This window comes from Colobus angolensis, unplaced genomic scaffold (genome assembly GCF_000951035.1).
Source record: "Colobus angolensis palliatus isolate OR3802 unplaced genomic scaffold, Cang.pa_1.0 Scaffold81, whole genome shotgun sequence".
In the NCBI taxonomy this organism is placed as follows: Eukaryota; Metazoa; Chordata; class Mammalia; order Primates; family Cercopithecidae; genus Colobus; species Colobus angolensis.
In genome coordinates, this window is record NW_012121932.1 from 5,680,767 (window position 1) to 5,702,986 (window position 22,220).

Genomic DNA, 22,220 nt, shown 5'->3' on the forward strand with positions numbered 1-22,220 from the left:
TCTGTGTGCACATGGCATAGAGTGCTGTAGCAGAAGTACATGGAAAATGAAATTAAGTGGAGGCATGACATCTGCCCTCAGAAACGTTTTCTGGTTAATGAATGTTAGGAGCCCATCTGTGGAATCAAGAACAGGAGATGCACATAGTATATACTCCTCCCAGCCAGAGTCTTGGAAATCAAAATTTTTTTAATTTTTATTTCATTTTTGACATCTCAAGATTTGCCATTTGTTTCACAGGGTATATAAAATTTTAGGGGATTTTTTTTTTTTTTTTTTGAGGCAGTCTCACTCTGTTGCCCAGGCTGGAGTAAGTGGCACAGACATTGCTCACTGAAGCCGCCATCTCCTGGGCTCTAGTGATCCTCCTGTCTCAGCCTCTAGAATAGCTGGGACCACAGGCATGCACCACCATGCCTGGCTAATTTTTTCAATTTTTTGTAGAGTCAGAGTCTCCTCATGTTACTCAGGCTGGTCTTGAACTCTTGACCTGAAGCAATCCTCCTGCCTCTGCCTCCTAAAGTGCTGGGATCACAGATGTAAGCCACCACACCCAAACGGGGAAAAATTGTTTAAACTATTTGAACTGATCTCTGAAGGTACCTATGAGTCACATAGTACTTGCCTGTTTGTTTTTCTGGATCCCAAAGTCCAAAATCAAAGAACAGAGAGGATGTTGCCTATAAAAGGCTGACATGCAGATGGGACTTCTGTGTAATGCACTTCTGGGGCTGATTTTGCTTCTTCCCACAGGTGCCTTGCCTCTCATCACCTCCACTAGTTGAAAAGAAGCCAGGACATTTGAAGTCAAGGCTGAGGCAGCTCAGACCCCTGTGGTTACACTCACGTAGACCTCATTTCACCTCTACGACCAAGAACTGGCCACAGCCGCCTCTTAGCTGTCAGGCAATTCATTTGAAAGGAGGCTTTAGCAATAGTATGACATTACAGTGTAGAAATCTAAAAAATGAAGCCTGGTGCAGTGGCTCACACCTTAATCCCAGCACTTTGGGAGGCTGAGACGGGTGGATCACCTGGGGTCAGGAGTTTGAAACCAGTCTGGCCAATATGGTGAAATCCTATCTCTACTTAAAATACAAAAATTAGCCGGGCATGGTGGCAGGCACCTGTTATTCCAGCTACTCGGGAGGCTGAGGCAGGAGAATTGCTTGAACCTGCCACTACACTCCAGCCTGAGAGACAAGAGCCAGACTTCACCTGAAAAAAAAAAAAAAAAACAAATCTCAAAGAGGAAGCTGGATGAGAAGAAGGGGAGGGGCTGACCAACAGTCACTGCAGAGGGTTTGAGGAGTAGAAATGATATCAGAGAGGGGAAGCCACACTAAGGCCTTGGATAGTTGTTCACAGTGCAACATGTTCACTCAGTGAGTTAGCATCCTGGCCTTCCTGGGGCAACCCAGTAACACCACTTCACTGGTGTGGAAAAACATTGCTGTCCAAGAGGAACTGAATTCACTGGCTTTAGTGTCTGTTAGGAGGGAAAGCCTCATCGTGCTGAGAAAGCTATCCTCCCTGGGCCGGGACCATCCCTTCATTCTCTCAAATGAGGGCTTGGATTTGTTACTGCCTGATAAGTCAGAAATGTTTGGCTTAGATGTTCTCCTAACCACAATGACTTGAGGAACTTAAGGCAAATGGAAAATGCTTCCTGGATATTGTAAAGTCCAAACCTTCTGGAAATAGTTTGAATGCATTTCCATCCCTCCACAGGCAGCTGTTTTTCTCTCACACTAGCGTGTTCCACTAACGTGTCACTGTCCCTCAGGCCTTTCAAGCTACCTATATGTCAGTAATTATGAAACAGGTTATTTCTGAAGAAGAGACGCTGCGTTTCTGAAGAAAAAGTCACAGAGGAGCTATTTAAGAATAATGCTGGTCTTTCAGAGATGTTGTTTCAGGAAGTACTGTAGCATCTTTTTGGTCTTCTGAAAGAAAAAGAAAAACGTTATGACTGTGACTTTGGCTTGCTTCATTTTCCTTTTCTTATCTAACCCACACCACACTGACAAATACCACATCTGTCTTGACAAACTAGTTTGCAAATAACTATTCATTCATAATTTTAGGCTGTTGTAAGGATCCTTATTTGTTACTTCATCTTGTGAGCAAGAATGCAAAATTTGGTTTTCAGAAAGATACTAAAATGACCGCAAGTCCACTGATCTTTGCAAATCTCTCTATCTGAAAAAGATGACTGTGTACTTTTTAGTGGGTTTTCAGAGCACTAAAATATTTATTGTTGCCAAAACATAAATGGGAAGTTTCTGGGAAATATAATTTAATTTTAAAGTTTTGGATTCATTTCAGTGTTGGTAATGTCAATGCTTCTTAGACCAAGTTTATCAGGGATTTTTCTGTTTACACCAGATGTAGCAGTAACTTTGTCGTTTCTTCTATTTCGGTTTTTAAAAAATATGATCATTTATTTCCCTATGTATTGACTTAATCTCATTTTCACTTATTTTCACTTTTGCTTTGACATCTTATGGCAATATGACTGAAGTTGTTTCTACTTCCTTTACAGTGAACTCTTTTTTTATTATTTTTTTTTGAGACAGAGTCTCGCTCTGTCGCTCAGGCTGGAGTGCAGTGGTGCGATCTCAGCTCACTGCAAGCTCTGTCTCCTGGGTTCATGCCATTTTCCTGCCTCGGCCTCCCAAGTAGCTGGGATTACAGGCACCCGCCACCATGCCCAGCTAATTTTTTTTAGTAGAGACGGGGTTTCAATGTGTTAGCCAGGATGGTCTCAGTCTCCTGACCTCGTGATCTGCCCACCTCGGCCTCCCAAAATGCTAGGATTACAGGCGTGAGCCACCACGCCCAGCAGTGACCTCTTTTAATAAAACTGCTGGCTTAGAAACTCCAAAAAAGTGTGAATGACTTATTCTGATTCTACTTTAGAAGGAGAAAGAAACAATCGCAGACCGAGGACTTTTCTGTGCAAATGATGGGTGGTTTGGTCAAGGAACAGTCCCCGCGGAGGTCAGTCAGGGCTTTCTGTGGGAAAACGTTTCTACATTCAACTTCATCCTTGGCATTTTGGGCTCTGCAGGTTAAAGAGAGGGAGACAGAGAAAGGAGTGCTCCAAACCTTCTGACTCCTACCTGGAAGTAGCCAAGCAGAAGCAAAGTTGAATAATAGCCATGACCTCAGGCTCTGAAGCAGCAAGTTCCACCTTCAGATGTGTCTGTTAAACTTCACCACCCTGGGTTGCTTGTACCTGTCTTCACTGTTTTCTATCTGAGATATCTTGAGGCATTTTTAAAACATTAAGTTGTTTTGAATAGTAATTTAGTCACTCATTTGTATCTCTTCATAGTATTAAGCCTTAGGTTATTATGTGTGTTAACTACAGTCACTGATCAGATCTCTAAGTCCTGAACTGCCACGGTTCCACCTACTAAACTTACACTTTTCTTCTACGAAGAATGAGGTGACTGGTGCTAGTTTGTCCTGGAGAGAGAGGTATTTCAGAAGAATTCCACTGTCAGAAAATATCACCATCAATAATGAAACTATGTGTAAAGTCATGTCTAATTTATTAACTGTTTGTCACAAGTACTCAGATTATAGAAAGAGGGTCTTGATCCAAGCTGACCCTGAAGTGTTATACATTTGGATCAGTTTTCCCTTTCTCAGTAACATTTGCTGAGAATTCTCCAAGAAGAGTAGAAACTCATTGTAGTTCAGTGTTGGAAGGAATAATTGTACCTGCTTACAGAGTTACTATATCACAAGAGAGATGCATTGTTTGTTTGTGTGGAGAGGCTGGAGGGATTAGGGCAGGAGTTTATTTGATAGGGAGTTTAGTTGTACATTTGTAAGACATCTAATTTTGCTTAAGAAACCATTGCAGTAAGAATGGTTTATCTCTATCCTATAGACAGTCACACTACACAAAACCACTACCTACTCAGAACAAATAGCCCTTATGAGGGAATAATTTTTCCTTGATTCACCTGATTGGATTGTTTTGAGGTCAAATGTGGTTTTTTGAAAGGCCTTGCTAACCTGTAAGGCACAATAACCTGTACCAGGGTTCTCAAATTTTACCATGCAAAATAATTACTGATGTACCTTTTTAAGTGTAGATTCCCAAACCTTTGTCACCCACCCCAATTCAGATTATAATTCAGTCATTTTAAGGTGGGCTCCAGAAACCTGCATCTTGATAAGAAGGCTAGGTAATTCTTGTGCAGTTAGTTCAGAAACATACTCTGGAAACACTGTGTATTTTTGTTTTGTTGCTTTGTTTCTTAGCTGTGTCATCGCAGGCAAAAATAAACCCCAACATTTTTATAGTTAATTAACTTCATAGTCATTTAATTACATTGTAAATTACCCATGCAAAGTTTTAATTCTAGGACTGTTTCTATTTTATGACTTGTGTTACCCATAGTCCTCCATCATAAATCAGTGAGTGCCTGTGTTCTTCTAAAAATATTATGTTTCTCACATGGACACAGTGAGGGGAACAACACACACTGGGATCTGTCAGTGAGGAGCGGGGAGGGAGAGCATCAGGATTAATTGCTAATGCATGCAAGGCTTAATACCTAGGTGATGGGGTTGATAGGTGCAGCAAACCACCATGGCACACATTTACTTATGTTGCAAACCTGCACGTCCTGCACATGGATCCCAGAACTTAAAATAAAATAAAATAAAATTTAAAATAAAAAAGTTATGTTTGTAAGACTATACATGCCTCAGATTTTGATAATTGTTTACATTTCTTTGTTACAAAGCCTTTTTGCATATATCCAAAGCCTCACTGTTCTAAACAGAGTGTATCCATACCTCAGTGCTGCTTCAATGATGTAGATTATTGAAAACTGATTTTTTTTTTTTTTTCTTTTTTTGAGATGGAATCTTACTCTGTCGCCCAGGCTGGAGTGCAGTGGTGTGATCTCGGCTTACTGCAACCTCTGCCTCCCAGGTTCAAGCAATTCTTCTGTCTCAGTCTCCTGAGTAACTGGGACTACAGGCACATGGCACCACACCCAGTTCATTTTTGTATTTTTAGTAGAGAGGGAGTTTCACCATATTGGCCAGGCTGGTCTCGAACTCCTGACCTCGTGATCTGCCTGCCTCGGCCCCCCAAAGTGCTGGGATTACAGGCGTGAGCCACCGTGCCTGGCCTGAAAACTGATTATTTTAAAACTAAGGTTTGCTTTCTGTGGACTGAACAATCATTAGCATCCTTACATCTCTATCTCATTCATGGTCTTAACCTCTAAGGCATTGGATCAGCTCTGGAGCTCCCTGTCCTCCCGCCTTGCTTAAAAACAAAAAAGAAAGGAAAGAAAAGAAGGGATTTTAGTACTGCTTTATAGCAAGTGAAAGTAAACCAAAGGTGTGTGCTTGAGAACTGCAGGCTGGAAACTGCAAGTGACAATAATTACTTCACGTTATTCCCACACAGACTTCCTATGACCTGGATGACCTTGGGATCTGTATTCTGTTTAATAGAATTGTCCCTCTTCTGCACCACGGCATACACTGGCCTGAAGAAGGTGCTGTTTCCCAGGAAAAGCACTTAAATCCCCCCAAGAAATGCATAGGGCCATAGTTTCGAAGAAAAAGTATTGCTAACCAAGTGACTTACTCTACATATTCTGCCTTTCTCTGGTTGTATTCTTTGAGATTTTTATTTAAGATAACTTTCAGCATATCTTTTTAAAGGTCAGATATGAATGAGAAAACTTTGTTTGACTTGTTAATCTTGTGACAAACAATTTATATGCAGTGTAGCTTCCTGTCTTTGCTGACTGGTTATTTGAGGGAATTTTCTTCCTGTAAGACTGTGGAGAAGCCTCTAAAAATAAACAGCATGGTTTCTTATTGTTGGGAACATATGTGAGCAGATGTCGGCTGGAAGCAGCATATGGTGGCAACATGATAGCAGTATGTGCTTATAGAATCCCCACTGTTGGGTCTCCGTCTTCCATGCCACACTGGCCAGTCAGAGCCCCATATCTCAGTTCAAGAGTGTTCCACCTAGAAGGTGTAATCCACACATTTGTGAAAAATATGCCACTGGGATCTTGATAGTGGGCTGAATATTTGACATGGTAAGTTCCAGAGTATGGAAAAAGTCTCTGTTATCCATTTAAAAATTGAGTGATAAGAGGCACACATATAAAAAAATAAAAATCAGGAGAAGAGTCCACAAAGCCTTTGTCTTGTGTTGAAAGAGGTTTTCAAGTCAGGTCTGAATAGTGGCAGTGTTACTTCTAGAAGACATGCCCTATAAACATGGAAGGTGCAGGGACTCAATGCATGTAAGGAGCCAGGAAAGAATGACATTCATACCAGGCCCTAAAAGGCAGTCAGGGCTTCTTTTGTCACACAAGTTTGACAACTGCTCATATTCCTTGACCACTGTTTATTTGTCAGTCTGTTTTAACATATCATCTCATTTCAAGTTTATAAAAACCCTCAGGGGTAGGGTTATGTCTGCCTCATCTTACAGACTTCCCCATGGATTCACAGGAAATCAGTGACAGAACAAGGGTTTGAATTCACATCTTCTTCTGCAAAAATTCTATATTTTTATTGACCCTACCACCAATAGAAAAACTTTTGAACACTCAGCAATATTTTCTCTTCAATTTGAGGTATTTTGGGGGGAGAGAGGATGTGCTTTCTTTTCTAAGAATATGGTGGGCAAAATACAAATTGGGTTGCTCTTACTTTAAAGAAAGCGAAGTTCAAATTTTCCAGATGTAATAACTGTCGTGGAAGATGTTTTTAGTCCATTTCAGAGAGCTCTAGCTTTTTAAACTGTAGGTAAGTAGCCCCAAACCAATATTCACTTGTAGTTTTGACTGATTCAAGAAGGAGTTTTCACATGCAGCTTAGAAATGATGACAGGTGGTTTTAAGAACACTGAATCTAGGCCAGCCAAATGAAAACCAAAGTTTTATTCTTAATAGGTAGGCTGTCTTTTGTCAAAGGAGGTCAAAGCCTTTCTTATTCATCTTTAATATAAATCAAGGTATTTATTTTACCATTTCAGTTATAAATTGTATGCTGTTATTTTAACATTAGAACATGCTAAAGGGAAAACTGAATTCAGGAGTCTGACTGCTGGTTAAGGGATGCCAGAAGATCTGGGACTAGAATCTGGAATCCTCCTTAGATCCTCAGTGTCTAATCCCCTGGCCCCAGGTAGCAGGGACCTTATATCTGGCGAAATGATAAGAACATTCAATGAGTCCCTCTTCTACTTGAATCTTTGTATAGTTCTGTGCCAGGCATCTCTTCAGTAAAATAGCTAATGACTGTGCTTTTTAAAACTCCTAGCTGTCTGCCCAGTTGTTACAACACCCTCTGGCTCAGTGGGCAGCTTGTGCTCCAGACAGTCCCAGGTGCTCTGTGGGTACCTTGGTGAGTACACTTGTCTGCTTTATTCCTCGTTTGACATAGTTATATCAAATCCATCTTTAGTGTTTGTCTTCTGTGGGGAACTTGCCAGGGGCAAGATGAAATTCTGAAATGCAGCCTTGTAGTTAAGCGATCACTAAGGTGCCTAGAATTTTTTTTAGTAAGAGTTTACATGAGAAAAACTGATGAATAACTTTGAAGTAGTACAATGACTATATTTCAGCATGTAAAAGAATGACTTGTGGGGATGAGATATGTGTTCTAGGGGTCACAGAGTGATTTGTCATACACCTTTCCTGATCCCTATGGAGGCCACTTTCTGGAGGGTTGGACAGCATGGCCTGAATGTCAACAGGATGTTCTTTTTTAATATCTTATTTGTATCCGTGTTCTTGTTCTTGACACATAGTAGTTGCTCAATTAATGTTTCTTGTCCTGAACCAAAGTTGAAAGGAGATTTTCTCTCCTTTAAGGTTCTAGAGCAAGCTTGTCCAACTCTCGGCCTGCATGCAGCCCAGGATGGCCTTGAATGCGGCCCAACACAAATTTGTAAACTTTCTTAAGAAATTATGAGGTTTTTTTTTGCAATTGTTTTAAAGCTTCTCAGCTATCGTTAGTGTTGGTCTATTTTATGTGTGGCCCAAGACAATTCTTCTTTCTCCAGTGTGGCCCAGGGAAGCCGAAAGATTGGACACCCCTGCTCTAGAGGGAGACCTGTGGGGGAGTTACGCTGCTGATTATCTGTGGCCTTTGTACAGACATGTCTGGGTTGCATGAGGAAATGGATTGTCGTGGGTAAGGCCCTCAGCTAACGGGACCTGTGAGCTTGCCACTTGCTCAAACTGCTTAACCCTGACCCTCAGAGCAGGTGCAGGCTCCCCAGAGCCAGCACCAGGTGTTAGGCTGAGGGGTACAAAAGCCAGAGGTCTTCACCCCTTTCTCATTGGGAACATTGATTAATTCAGCCATTTATTGAATGCTTACTATATACTGGACAATGAGTCCACAGCAAAGAATAGAGCTTGGGTGATCCCGACACTCAAGGAATTCAGTGGCTAAAGTTATCCCTGAACCATGCTCAGGAAAAAAGGAAACAGACCTGCAATCATGGCATTGGTTCACTGCATATTTTTGAGGCCCTGAGAAGGTTTGGATTATGTTGATTCTAAATGTGGGTGGAGGTCCCGGCTAGAGACAAAAGAAATGTTTTTATTATCCTAGGAAAAGCCTAGGTCACTGGATACCCTATTCTGCAATGTATCATGCCTACACATTGTTGCTTAGAAATCAGTATAGTTTATTTACAGTGGCCTAAGCTGGGGTTTCCTCAAAAAGAACTCATTCTGTTGAGAATATACATTGATTTTAGTACAGAAAGCCTCAAAGTGGCTAGAAGCTGCAATGTGAATAAAAAGAGTGAAAAGTTTAATCATGCCTTTAAAGCTCCCTTTTGTGAGTCATTATGTTTTGTTTTTATACTCTAAATTCTAATTTTATTTCACTAGCTAAACCAAGGAGTTAAACATCTGACTTCCCCCACTCCCCCCTCCCCGCCACCCCCAGCCCCAGCTAACTGGCTATTTGGAAAGGAAAACGGGAGGGAATGAGAGAAGGAAAACATTTGTTGAATACCCACTATGTCCCTGGTACTTAAAAAACATCATCCTAATTTTCCCCACATTGGTTGGTCAGGGAGGGCCAGAATGACGATCCCCATTTTTTAGGAAATTGTGGTTTGGAGAGGTAAACACCTTGTCTTTGGTCACAGAGCTGGCTAGTGACAGAGCCAAAATCTGAATTCAGGTCTGGCCTGGATGCCACCACACCACAGAGACCCCAAACTTTTCCCCCTTTCTTTGGCTTTTCCTTTGGAATCCTGTCCTGTTAATTTTGTAACTTTCTTGCCTACTACTTGGGATTAATTTCCTTTTCATCTTTTCCTCCCATAGTAAACAAAGTGAGAGGCCTACCCTGGTTTTTTGGGCGGTTTTTCTTCTCAGACACTCCTCACTTGGGGTTATTTTCGGTCACTTAATTTCTGCGAGCTTCTCTCTTCCTTTGGTGAAAAAACATTGGAAACCCACCCCGCGCCTCAGCGAGTCAGGGAAAATCAGGAGTGTCTGAGGGTGTGGAAGGGGAGATGGGGCGCAAGCTCCACATAGATTCCCATACAGTGGGAGGCTTTTCCACCTTGCCCAGCTCGCAGGCTCTGGAAAAACCCTGCAGACCCCTTTCAGACCTTCATGCAAGGCTGCTGAGCAGTGGGGCTCTGCATTTTTTTTGTCTCTGTTCTTAGAAATAGTAATTGAGTAAAAATGTAAGTGAGCGTATGCCAGGGGGCAGGCATCCAGGGTCAGGGTGAATTTCTCCATGCTGAGTGTGATTCTGAACACTCGTTAAGTGAAGTTGGCCTGTGCCAAGCAGCTCCAGGGCCATCCCTGTCACCTTGCGTGAACCGCCTCTCCATTCCAAGGAGATGTTGGGAGCGGCTGAAGGGAGCCTGAGGCCTGTGGCGCCTCTTGCTTTTCTCACTCTCTAACCTGGGTGTTGTTGATAACGACGTGTTCTGACACTGACAATTGGACTGGCAGCTCTGATGCTGCATCAGCTTTAAATTAAATACCCTGAAGGAGAAAATAGTCTATGCTCCTCACAGCCCATGTGACTGCGAAATCATTTTTCTCTTTTCAAGCTTATTATCCCCAATAATATTGGTTAAGATGCGGTTAGCTTGCCTAAAGGTTTTTTCCTATTAAGACATAACAGTAGAGATAAGTTTCTCTATGAAGGAATGGATTAATAGTCATGAAGGCAAATATAATTTTTTTAAAAAACGTATTTACTAAGAGGCTTTTAAGTAACTTGATTAAGATTTAAAGTGTTTCTCTCTCTCTCTCTCTCTTTTAGAGACAGAGACAAGGTCTTTCTCTCTGTAGTCCAGGCTGGAGTATGATAGCATGATTAGAGCTCACTGTAACCTCTAACTCCTGAGCTCAAGCAATCCTCCCACCCCAGTCTCCTGAGTAGCTAGGACTACAAGTGTGCACCACCGCACTGGCTAATTAAAAAAATTTTTTTTTTTGTCTTTCAGAGATGGGGGTCTTACTATATTACCTAGGCTGGGCTCAAACTTCTGACCTCACGCAATCCTCCTGCCTCAACCTTCTGAAGTGCAGGGATTATAAGACATGAGCCACTGTGCCTGACCCGAGGTGGTGTTTCTTAAAGTGTGATCTGCATTTCTGTCTCCTGGGACATCCATTAGATTCCTTGGCCCCATTTCAGAGCTGCCGAGTCAGAATCACTGGGGTGGGTGGAGCTGAGGACTCTGCACATTTTAAACAGGCACTGCAGGTGCTTCTGACCTCACTAAAGTTTGCAGCTGCGCAAGTCAAAGGATGCTCTGATTATGCACATCTGTTTACTCAGTCCTACCACATGGACGGATTCAGATCCAGTGGACTCTCTGTTTGATCAGCTGGTCCTTCAAGTGTGACCCTGAACCTACAGCCCCCGTAGAGTTTTTGCCATGTGCTTTCCATTTTCCCAAATGCATGCAAATATTGAGGTAGCTATTAATAGTATCACACATACCCTCTGCTCACTGTTCTTCACAGAGGAACAAGTATGCAAAGAAGTAAATTAATCATGTGGGTGGGTGTTGGATGCCTAGTTTGGAAGTTATGTATGGGAGTGAATTTCTGCACTCAGATGCCTTTAACTGGGCAACTGTGGAGTGGGGAAGGGACTTGCAAAGCTAGTGTTTAATGCATAAGTGACACATATCATGTATAAGGTAATGTGTAATTCCCTGAGGTAGCGTTTGGCCAGAGCACTGCTGACCTCTTGATGGCCTGAATCCTGTTCTGAGACATTCCATGGGGTAAGGACCTAGCAAACAATGGAATGTAAACTTTACTATCTCAGCCAAACTCAGCTTTGGGTAACTGCAGGGTTCTCTTTCCAAATGGTTTTGTTCAACCAGAGGCATTACAGCAGGCAAGAATCTTACCAACCTATTAAGAAGCAAAGTTAATGATAAATCACCTGGTATTTTCTTTGTGCAACCCTGTGCCTCCTGGTATTCTGATGTTTTTGAACCACCTAATACTTTGAAGCCAACTGTACAGTATGGATATTCTATAACTACTGTAGATTTTTTGGCTATTGAACTATTTACAGAAATATCCAGTTCTCGTATGTGGTCTGCATCACTAAATAGCCCACATCGCTATTGAAGTGTGAGAAGAATGACTTGATAGTATTCATTTTACTACCTGCATAAGTCTTCAGTTAAAAGAGCTGTACATTAACTACAAATATAGATATAATTTTAAGATAAATGTCAAATGCATATAGAGACCATTGGAAGAGAAAGGTGAAGAGAGGACATTCATTTTTTTCTTCTTCTTTTTGAGATGGAGTCTCACTCCTCACTCTGTCACCAGGCTAGAAGTCAGTGGCCCATCTCAGCTTTCTGCAACCTCTGCCTCCTGGGTTCAAGCAATTCTCTTGCCTCAGCCTCCTGAGTAGCTGGGACTACAGGTGCATGCCACCACGCCCAGCTAATTTTTGTATTTTTAGTACCGACAGGGTTTCATCATCTTGGCCAGGATGGTCTCAATCTCTTGACTTTGTGATCTGCCCGCCTCTGCCTCCCAAAGTGCTGGAATCACAGGCATGAACCGCCGTGCCTGGCCAAAGAGAGGACATTCTTATGATATATTAGTTCATTCAACTGTATTTATTGTATTTTATTTTATTTTGAGATGGAGTTTCACTCTAGTTGCCCAGGCTGGAGTACAGCGGCGTGATCTCGGCTCACTGTGACCTCTACCACCCGGGTTCAAGCAATTCTCCTGCCTCAACCTCCTGAGTAGCTGGGATTACAGGCACACACCACCACACCCGGCTAATTTTTCTATTTTTAGTAGAGATGGGGTTTCACCATTGTGGCCCCACTGGTCTCAAACTCCTAAACTTAGGTGATCCACCCTCTTTGGCCTCCCAAAATGCTTGGATTACAGTCATGAGCAACCGTGCCCGGCCTATTCAGCTGTATTTATTGAGTATTTACTTGTGTCAGACAGCAGTCTAGCTGCTAGTGAATTGAATAGCAAAAATCCTTGTCCTTGGGGAGCTTACATTCTGGTGGCATAAGATAGATAATTAATAATAAAGATGAAATAAGAATTTAGAATTGGATAAATGTTTTGCAGGGGAAGTAGAGATTGGTCATGGGGATGAGGAGATGAGGTGCAATTTTATATAAGCTGGGCATGGATGCGTTTGTTAAGAAGGCAGTGCGTGTAAGCAGACACTTGAAGGAGGTTAGAGAGTAATCTGGGACTAGCTAGGGAAGGGCATTCTATTCTGTTCTATTCTGACAGACGGAATAGCTGGTTCTGTTGTGGCATGTTCAAGGATTGTGAAAAGGATCCTAGGGAGAGATTAGAGAGATAACGAGGGATAAGTGATGTGGGGCCTTGTAGGCCATCATCAAGTCTGTGGCTTTTCCTCTGACTAAAACGGAGAGAAGAGTGGTTTTAGCCAAAGGGCCATGTGGCTGTTAAGAATGTTATGTCAGGCCGGTTGCGGTGGCTCACGCCTGTAATCCCAGCACTTTGGGAGGCTGAGGCAGGAGGATCATGAGATCAAGAGATTGAGACCATCCTGGCCAACATGGTGAAATCGTCTCTACTAAAAATACAAAAATTAGCTGGGCGTGGTGGCGTGCGTCTATATTCCCAGCTACTCAGGAGGCTGAGACAGGAAAATCACTTGAACTCCAGAGGTGGAGGTTGCAGTAAGCCAAGATCATGCCACTTCACTCCAGCCTGGGCAACAGAGCAAGACTCCGTCTCAGAAAAAAAAAAAAAAAAAGAAAAAGAATGGTATGTTGAATGGCCAAGGTGGAAGTAGGAAATTCAGTGAGGAGGTCTTTGTGATGCATCAGGATGGCACTTTGCAACTGCATTTCTATAGCAAGAATCTCAAACAGACGTGCCTTATGCTGAGTTTTTTCTTTAGTAAATAGTTTGATAGGCAGGCTACAGTGGATTTTGTATTTAGGAAATATGTTTCTGTTTGATGGTTTTTAGTTAATAGTCCTTAGTTATTGGCAACTCACCCCCTTCCTTTCTGAGGAGAAATCAGTTCTGCAGCCTTCTCTGTGTGAAAATAATCCCTTGGGTCTCCCAACTTGTGCTCACGCATGTGGAATGGCAGCTACTGGAGTTCATACTTGCGGTGAGGCCTAGTCATGGCCTTCTTTGACATGATGGCCAGGGACATGTGACACTGTACCCATAGCTGACCATACTTTGGCCTAGGAGAATGTCAAACCACCTTTTCCGGTGTGAAATAGAAAGTCAAGCTTGGAAGGATCCTTCTTTGGATCTGTCCAGCTGTGCTCTGTGCATGTAAGAGAAGGGCTTTCACCTAAACTTTGAACTGAGGTCATAAGCCAGAGATTTTGTAAAACTATGTCTCTTATCAGTCAAAAAGAATTTCTGTTGGACTAAAGTTTGCTTTCTAATTCTTAAGTTTTGAACAGGAAGACTTCACACTGGGTTGTTGATTTTATTTCTTCATACATCTGTACAAGAAACATCAATTAAGCCTACTGTGTGCCAGGTGATAGATGTAAGAAAATTGCATAGATCCTGTCCTCAGGGAGCCTGCATTTAGTGAGGAAGTCAGGTGGACCAAACCAACCAAACAGAAACAAAAAGCCAACCCTGTGGTTAATTACAAGGAAAGCATCTTAGAGGCCAGAAAAAGAATTGTGCAACTTGGCCAAGTGGTGAAGGAAGCCTTATTGGGGGAGATGGTATTTATCTCTTGAAAGATGACCTTTGAGATTTTAGTTTGGTAGTCATCAAGCAGCAATAGAAAAGTGTTTATGTTTTCTGGAAGGAGATTTGCCCCTTCATGTAATTTCTTTCTCTGTGAGTTTGCATGACTACTGTCTTAATGAGTCATGAAAACCAAGAAATGCTTAGTGTGGTCTTTGAAAAAATTGATGTATTCTTACAAGGGAAAAACTTTGAAATACTGAGACTAGAGAATAGGACAATATGGTTACATCAAGTATTTGTTATTCAAAGTCGATATATTAAGAAGACATAATGGACCTATTGTATGTAAACATCCATGTGATGATGTGGTATACTGGGACTCTGGAATTTGGCATTGTTTTATAAGCTCAGGGTCACTGTCTAGAGCTTTTCTCTCAATCTCAGTGAGTGATAAACAGCACAGGTTTCTCCCATGTTCATATAGATGGCCTTGTGGGATGGCTGTGGCTCTGTTCCATGAACTCTTTATTCCAGGACCAGGGCTTAGGGAGCAGCCCCTAACCCGGGCATGCTGACCTTATGGCAGAACCAGGAGATGTGGCAGTTGTCTTTACCCACATTCCATTGGCCAAAGCAGGTCACATGGCCACACATGATTTCAGTAGAGTAGGAATTGAGTACAAGGGAGAGAGGCTGTGGGGATGGGCCCGGGGGAGAGGGACAGCCAGCATTTTGAACAAATGATACAGTCTACCACAGTATCTGTAGAGGTGGAGGAGTTGGGGAACAGAGAGAGGTTTCGCCCACTTTAAAAAAACTTTCTGACTGGGTGTGGTGGCTCACGCCTGTAATCCCAGCTCTTTGGGAGGCCCCGTGGTAGGAATACTTGAGCCCAGGAGTTTGAGACCAGCCTGGGCAACATGATGAAACCCCATCTTTACATTCAGCAAAAATATAAAATTCACATTCAGCAAAACAGCTCCAGCAGTTGCATCATACACACAACAGGGCAATTCAGAAATACAGATGTCCAGCCATGTGCAAAACAATGCTTTCATTTTTTTTCTTCTCTTTATAAACATAAAAAATATAAAAAATAGCCGGGCCTACTGTGGCACATGCCTGTGGTCCCAGCTATTCAGGAGACTGAGTTGGGAGGGTCACTTGATCCCGGCAGGTGGAAGTTGCAGTGAGCCGAAATCACACCACTGCATTCCAGCCTGGGTGACAAAGGGGAGACCCTGTCTCAAAAAAATAAAATAAAATAAAATAAAATAAATTAGCTAATTAATTAATTTAAAAACAGAAAAGAAAATCTTTCTATTTTGTGGATATGACATGATTGGATCCACACTATTGCTGTATCTGTGGGAATATGGGGCACTTTATTGAAATATGAATATGTACTGCATACTTGGTTGGTTTTATAAGACATGCATGTTATTTCCCTCAATTTTCATTAATGCCATTCTCCTTCAATCAGGATAAGTTTATCTGTTTTAAAAGGCCCTGTTGGCAGTACCAGGTTTCTAAAGCAAGTCCTGATACATTATATGGAGTTTATGTATGTCCGACAAACTCGGAAACTCAGGCTTACCTCCAAAGCATGCAGGGATATCTTTTAGCCTTAGGTCCTAGATTGTCACTCTGGTCCTGGTATGTCTAACAGTGTCTAATAGATGTTGTCCACAATAAGATTTCAGGCTGAGTTTCCATGAGGGTCTGTAGATGTTTAGCTGTTTGCCAGAAGGAGCATGGCTTTCCTGTTTCTTATCTCTCTTGTGAGAGTTTCATGCCATCTTAAACATTGTGTACCGTGTAGTTCCCTAGAACCCCATCTATAACTTGAAACTTAGTCTCTTGAGAATGACCCACCAGGTTGATTGTTTAGAGTCATGCTCCTACCTGTTGTTTCCAGTGAGCAAACTGGAAAGTAACCCTGCCTGGCATGGGGCATCTGCTGTGGAACCCTCAGCACAGTGACAGTGATCTGCTCTGACCGCCCCTGAGTGTGCTAGGTAGCTCAGTGCTTGCAAGTTCATAAATAATTATCCCCACAGCCTATTCTTAGTAGCAACAGATGCTGAGCTTTTCCAGCCTGTTCTCGGGGTCAGTGGTGGGAAAGAGAAGAAAAAAAATGAAAGCATTGTTTTGCACATGGCTGGACATCTGTATTTCTGAATTGCCCTGTTGTGTGTATGATGCAACTGCTGGAGCTGTTTTGCTGAATGTGAACTTTGTCGACCGACTGGAGTCTAAATTGGTTTTGGATCCCTCTGAAATCTAAATGGTCAGACCATATTTTTCTAATATTCAGCTGGATTGTATCTTTGCTCTGAAGTGGAGCTGACTCCGTATGTGTTCACAGTGGCAGCAGGGGTTGCTTCTCTGTTTTCCTGGCCTGTGTTGCTTGTTTTCCCAAGACTGCTGCATACCTTGTCCATTGTCTATACTCAGGAGACCAGGAAGGTAACTCCCTGTGGAACTGTGGTCACTAGGACTTCAAGGATCATTAACTCTAGTGTTATTGTTAGGAAGAGAGCAGATTGTTTTTCAGAAATGAAACAGGTGAAGCACCAAGAATAGCTAACCTACTACATGGTGCACTGGTACCATGGCAAAGACTTGGACTTGGGATATCCAAGCACTTAGGTTGTTTGTTGGGACCTTCGACAGTCAAGGCTGATGTTTCTGTTTGGTAGCTGTAGTGCAGACATTCTCAACTTCACTATGTATCAGAATCACCTGGGGAGCATTTAACATATTACTTACATTACTCAGGCCAGAGTCCACCTCTAGAAATTCTGACTCCGTTGGTCTGGAGTGGGACTTGGTGTCTTTAGTTTTAAAAAGTTTCCCGGCTGGGCACAGTGGCTCATGCCTATAATCCCAGCACTTTGAGAGAATGAAGCGGGCGGATCACCAGAGGTCGGGAGTTCAAGACCAGCCTGACCACCATGGAGAAACCCCGTCTCTACTAAAAATACAAAAAATTAGTTAGGCCTAGTGGCACATCCCTGTAGTCCCAGCTACTTGGGAGGCTGAGGTAGGAGAATCGCTTGAATGTGGGAGGCGGAGGTTGCAGTGAGCCGAGATCGCGCCACTGCCCTCCACCTTGGGCCATAATAGCAAAACTCTGTCTCAAAAAAAAGTTTCCAAGGAGATTCTAATGTGCAACTGGAGTTGAGAACCTGTATTTTGGGGGCTTACAAAGCTTTTAATAAAACTGTGTGGCTCTGTCTAGATATACATGTTATGTTTTGAATGAATTTCTGCATGAAGAAAAGACATCTATTTGGGTGGTGATGTTGACGGATGGGGGCAGTGGATCCTATCTTTTATAACAATATGATTAGTAATAATAATACCTTTCAGTTATGGAATAGTTATAGTAGGCTCCGGGCTAATCTCCATATTAGCACTATATATAAACACTATTATTATTCTAAGTTTTATAAATAAGGAAACTGAGGTTTAGTAACACCATGTTTAATTTCCTTATGATCACACAGCTGTCTGACTCCAAAGCTCATCTTATTCATCACTCCTCCAAGATGATAAATTTAGATTTAAATACGGAAAATGTGGATTAAAGAATGAGAAGTCTAAAAAGGAGAATCCTCTGAGTGAGAACCATATGCATCTGTATGTGTCAGGGAATCATTCTCTTCTGATGAAAGGAAAAAAAGATATGTCTGGGTGTGTTTCTTTTTTTCTCTTAAATACAGTATTTTTTTCCTAAGAACCTGTGAAAGTTCAAGGCAGGCAGTGGAACCCAAGGGCTTGCATACTGGTATTGGAATTAAGCAGTGGTCTCTGAACTTAGTTCATGCATGCCCTTCATGTTCCCCATTAGAAGAATGAAAATAGCTTATATGAATTTATATGGAGGATGAGTGTGTCCTTACAGTTATTTTCTTGTCTAGGCTGGGTGATAATTAGAGTGGGCAACATAATCTCCAGTGTTTTCATTTTGTTCCCTGAATAGGACAACTGTTGTGTTGTTGCTTTTGTTGTTGGCAGAGTACATACATCTTACTTAAATGACTGTGTTAATTCTCTAATGCCTGTTAAAAGATTAGAATAGTACCAGCACCTATCAATAGGCAGGATCCTGGAAATTCCATAGCCAATTCCTGATAGGCCCCATACTTATGGAGGAATGTTACAGTTGAGGCATCCAATAAATATTTATTAACTGAGAGAGTGAATGAATTTTTGCATATGTGTACCATAACAGAAATAGCATCCTGCGTATAGCTAAGGACTTCTTGGGAAATGAGAGTGATTTTAGTCAATTGCTATGCTCCCAGTTTCTCCACGGGGCCCCTGTGTTCTGCTAACCAACTCCTAATTGCCTACCAGAAGCAGCTTTCTGTATGCTAAACAGAGCAATATTAGTAGGCTTTTAAAAAATCTTATCATCACAAGCTTCTGTTTATATCTCTCAGCCATGATGAAAGGAAGCTGACTTTTGCTTTACTCGAAGTAGCATTCTTCATATTACAAGTCAGAAAAAGTTCTGTTGTCCCCAGGGCACATAAGGAACAGGAGAGAAGTTGCTTGCCAGCCCATGTGAAAGATGAGAAGCCCAACTTGGATGCATTCATGTCCCCTGCTACAGGGACACCTGGATGAGACCCTGCTCCCTCTGTGAGTTCAAACTGCTGTCACTGGAGTTATAAAGGGACATTTAGGCTTGTGTTCTTGGGTCTGTAGCCAGACAGCACAAGTATTTTTAGGGCTCTTTTTGTCTCAATCTGATTTCTGCTTGAAACTTTAACACATGCAGACTTCACTGAAATACTTTTAAACTACTCTCTGGGCAGTGTAGGAGGGGTTGGATTAGTACTACAGCCTTTAAACAGTTCAAAAAAAAATTTTTTTTATTGCTAAATATCCAACAGGCTGAACGGAGGAAATTCAAGTCTAACCCTGGAGGGACCCCTGTTTAGTCATCTGTCTAGACAGACGAGTTCATATAATGGGCCTCTCTGTTTCTTTCGCTTTGTATAACAGACGGTGGTCCCTTCCTTTAAACTTTGTGAAGATGTCAACCTTTGGTTCTTTTTTTCCCAACCTGCTGTTGATAAGGCAAGAAAGTGACTCACACATGAGCCAACAATGACTCTTGAGTGTGACAGTTAGTCTTACAATCGAGTAGAAATAAAACATACGCTTTGCATACAGGGGACCTGAGTAAAATCCTGACTGTAACATCGGGAAAGTCAGTTACCCTTTCTGAACTTTATTTCTTCTTCTTTTTTTTTTTTTTTTCCTAAAATGAGAGTTAATTTAAAAAAAAGACAAAAAACTCAACATTACTTCTTAATGATTCTTCAAAAGAAGAAATTATCTAACATATAAAAATGTTTTTCACATGGTAGAGGCTGAATAAATGGTCATTCTTTCATTCAGTCAGTCAGTCATTTTAAGGTGATCATTGAAGCTTTTAACATTTTTGCTTTCTTATTCTGAAAACCATAGAAAAAATAGAAATTCTAGCCCATATTTTAAATTTCATGTCAGCATACATTGAGAACAGCCAGTGCTTTTTTTTTCAAAGTCTAGAAAAGAAGAAAAGTGGTACCAATTTCTGTGAGAGGAAGATAATATTAGAGATAGTATTTTAAAATATGGGATATCAGGAGAGGAGGGAGCGCATCAGGAAGAATAGCTAATGGATACTGGCCTTAATACCTAGATGATGGGGTGATCTGTGCAACAAACCACCATGGCACACGTTTACCTATGTAACAAACCTGCACATCCTGCACATGTACCCCTGAACGTAAGAAGTTGAAGAAAAAATATGGGATCTCAATCATTTATATTCATAAGTTGAATGTAGAGAATCAAAGGGAGGAATGGTGGTTGCCAGGGGCTGCGGCAAGGGGGAAATGAGGAGTTACTAATAAATGGGGTAAACTTTCAGTTGAGCAAGATGAATAAGATCCAGAGAGCTGTTGCACAACATTGTACCCACAGTCAACAGTAATAGATTGTATACTTAAAAATGTGTTAAGTGCGTACATCTCCCATTAAGTGTTCTTACACAATAGAATTAAAAATATTGTTAGAAGTGAATAAGGCAGAATGACATTCTTTATCTTGTTAGGAGGGCTGGAACATCAGACCTTGCATGAAAGGACAATGTGTGTTAGTAACTATTATCTACAACTAGGCGGAACGTCAGCCACCTCAGTTCCTTGTCATCTCACTTTAAGCTCTGCCTGGATGGTTCCTGAAAACAATGACCTACAAAATTTTGTTTTATTCTATTTAATTCAGTTATAATTCACCAGGCATATACTGCCTTAAGAATTTGGTGCCTGAATCATGCAGATGAATAAAAATTGAGATAGGTAGGGATGAGTCCCTCTTGGAAGAGGCATCACCAACAGCTCAGAGAGTACTAGGACCATACAACCTAGGTTTAAGTGGAGGCGTTACTGTTTCTAGTTCCATAGCACCGGGCAAGTTCCCTCTTTAAGCCTCAGTTTCTTATCCCCCACCTAAGTGGGATAAATCCAGGTGTGTACCTGACAGCATTGTTTTTGCTGTTATGCTTATTCTTTTTATTGTTATTACTATATTATCCCTGCCCTCAAGTAGCTTATAGCCTATTTGTGGAGAGCCATTTGTACACACTACCCTGCACAAAGCAAAAAATTTAAAAACTGTGGAATGGCATTTACAAGCAAAGTTCAATCTGAACACATAGGAAGATGGTTGGTTAATGAAACCAGCTTTGTTTATTTTGAGACACGGTCTTGCTCTGTTGCCCAGGCTAGAGTGCAGTGGTATAATTATAGCTCACTGTAGCCTTGACCTCCTGAGTTCAAGTGACTCTCCCACCTCAGCCTAGGAGGTTAGCTGGGACTACAGATGATGCCACCACACCTGGCTAATTTAAAAAAAAAATTTTTATAGAGATGAGGTCTCGCTTTGTTGCCTGGGCTGGTCTCAAACTCCTGGGCTCAAGGGATCCTCCTAAAGTGCTGAGATTGCAGGCGTGAGCCACTGTGCCCAGTTGAAACCAACTTTTAAGAGAAGCAGTCCCTAGCATGCCTAGAACAATGTGTATTTCTTAAGTGCTTAGCCACAGCCTTAACATGAAAGGGAAAGAGAAAAATCAGCCTCCTCTTCAGCTGGTAGAGAACAGAAGCAAAACATAGATATCTATGTTGATAGCCTAACTTTTCACATTTTGTAGTATAGTTCATGACATTCTCAGACACTGAAATTCCATTAGAACCCAGTGCTTTACGTGGCTTTGAATACGGTATGTGTGAGTCATGTCTCTTTCAATACAACTGCAATCAATAAAAACCCCAGTAAAATGTGGTTAACCACAAGGGCATCCCTCCCCACCAGCTCCACCCCCAAATCAGCACTATGATTCATTCAGTTTAGTCCTTCTCTCCCTAATATACTTTACATTGGGAGATACTTATGCTTCCTCAAGCACAAAAAACAGAAATCCTACTCTTCTGCTGGTTGCCTGCACCTCTGTTGTGCCGCCTTGTCCCACCCCCGACCCCTAGGAAGCCCCGTCGTGGCCTATACTCTGGGTAGCTGTGGCTGGGGGGAAACTCTACCCAGTTTCATGGGGAAGCAGGACAGATGCTTCCAAAGGATGCAGTCTGAGGTCCCAGAATGCCTTACTGAGAAAAAAGTCTTTTCTTCTCTCTTACTAGTATAAACCCGGCATCTTCCTGTATTTTCCTTAAAATGAATCCTGAGATAAGGCTTCCCATTTGCCACCACCTCCTTTGTTTTAATTCATTATATATGTTATAGTGTTTTTGTTTGTTTGTTTGTTTTTGAGACAGAATCTTGCTCTGTTTCCCAGGCTGGAGTGCAGTGGTGCCATCTTGACTCTCTGCAACCGCCACCTCCCGGGTTCAAGCAATTCTCCTGCCTCAGTCTCTCGAGTAGCTGGGATTATAGGCACCCGCCACCATGCCTGGCTAATATTGTATTATTATTATTATTATTATTATTATT

General features: G+C 41.8%; 1 protein-coding gene across 3 annotated transcripts in view; it reads left to right on the top strand.

Moving 5' to 3' along the window:
- Nucleotides 1–22,220, top strand: part of TGFB2 (transforming growth factor, beta 2) — a 103,957-nt gene that overhangs the window by 10,028 nt on the left and 71,709 nt on the right. For 2 of the 3 annotated variants that reach the window (XM_011929441.1, XM_011929442.1), the window contains one exon: nt 7,330–7,413. The exons of the other annotated variant lie outside the window; for it this stretch is intronic. In XM_011929441.1, coding sequence (XP_011784831.1) covers nt 7,330–7,413 — 84 coding nt within the window. The remainder of the gene's footprint in view (nt 1–7,329; nt 7,414–22,220) is intronic. 3 annotated transcript variants of the gene reach the window in all.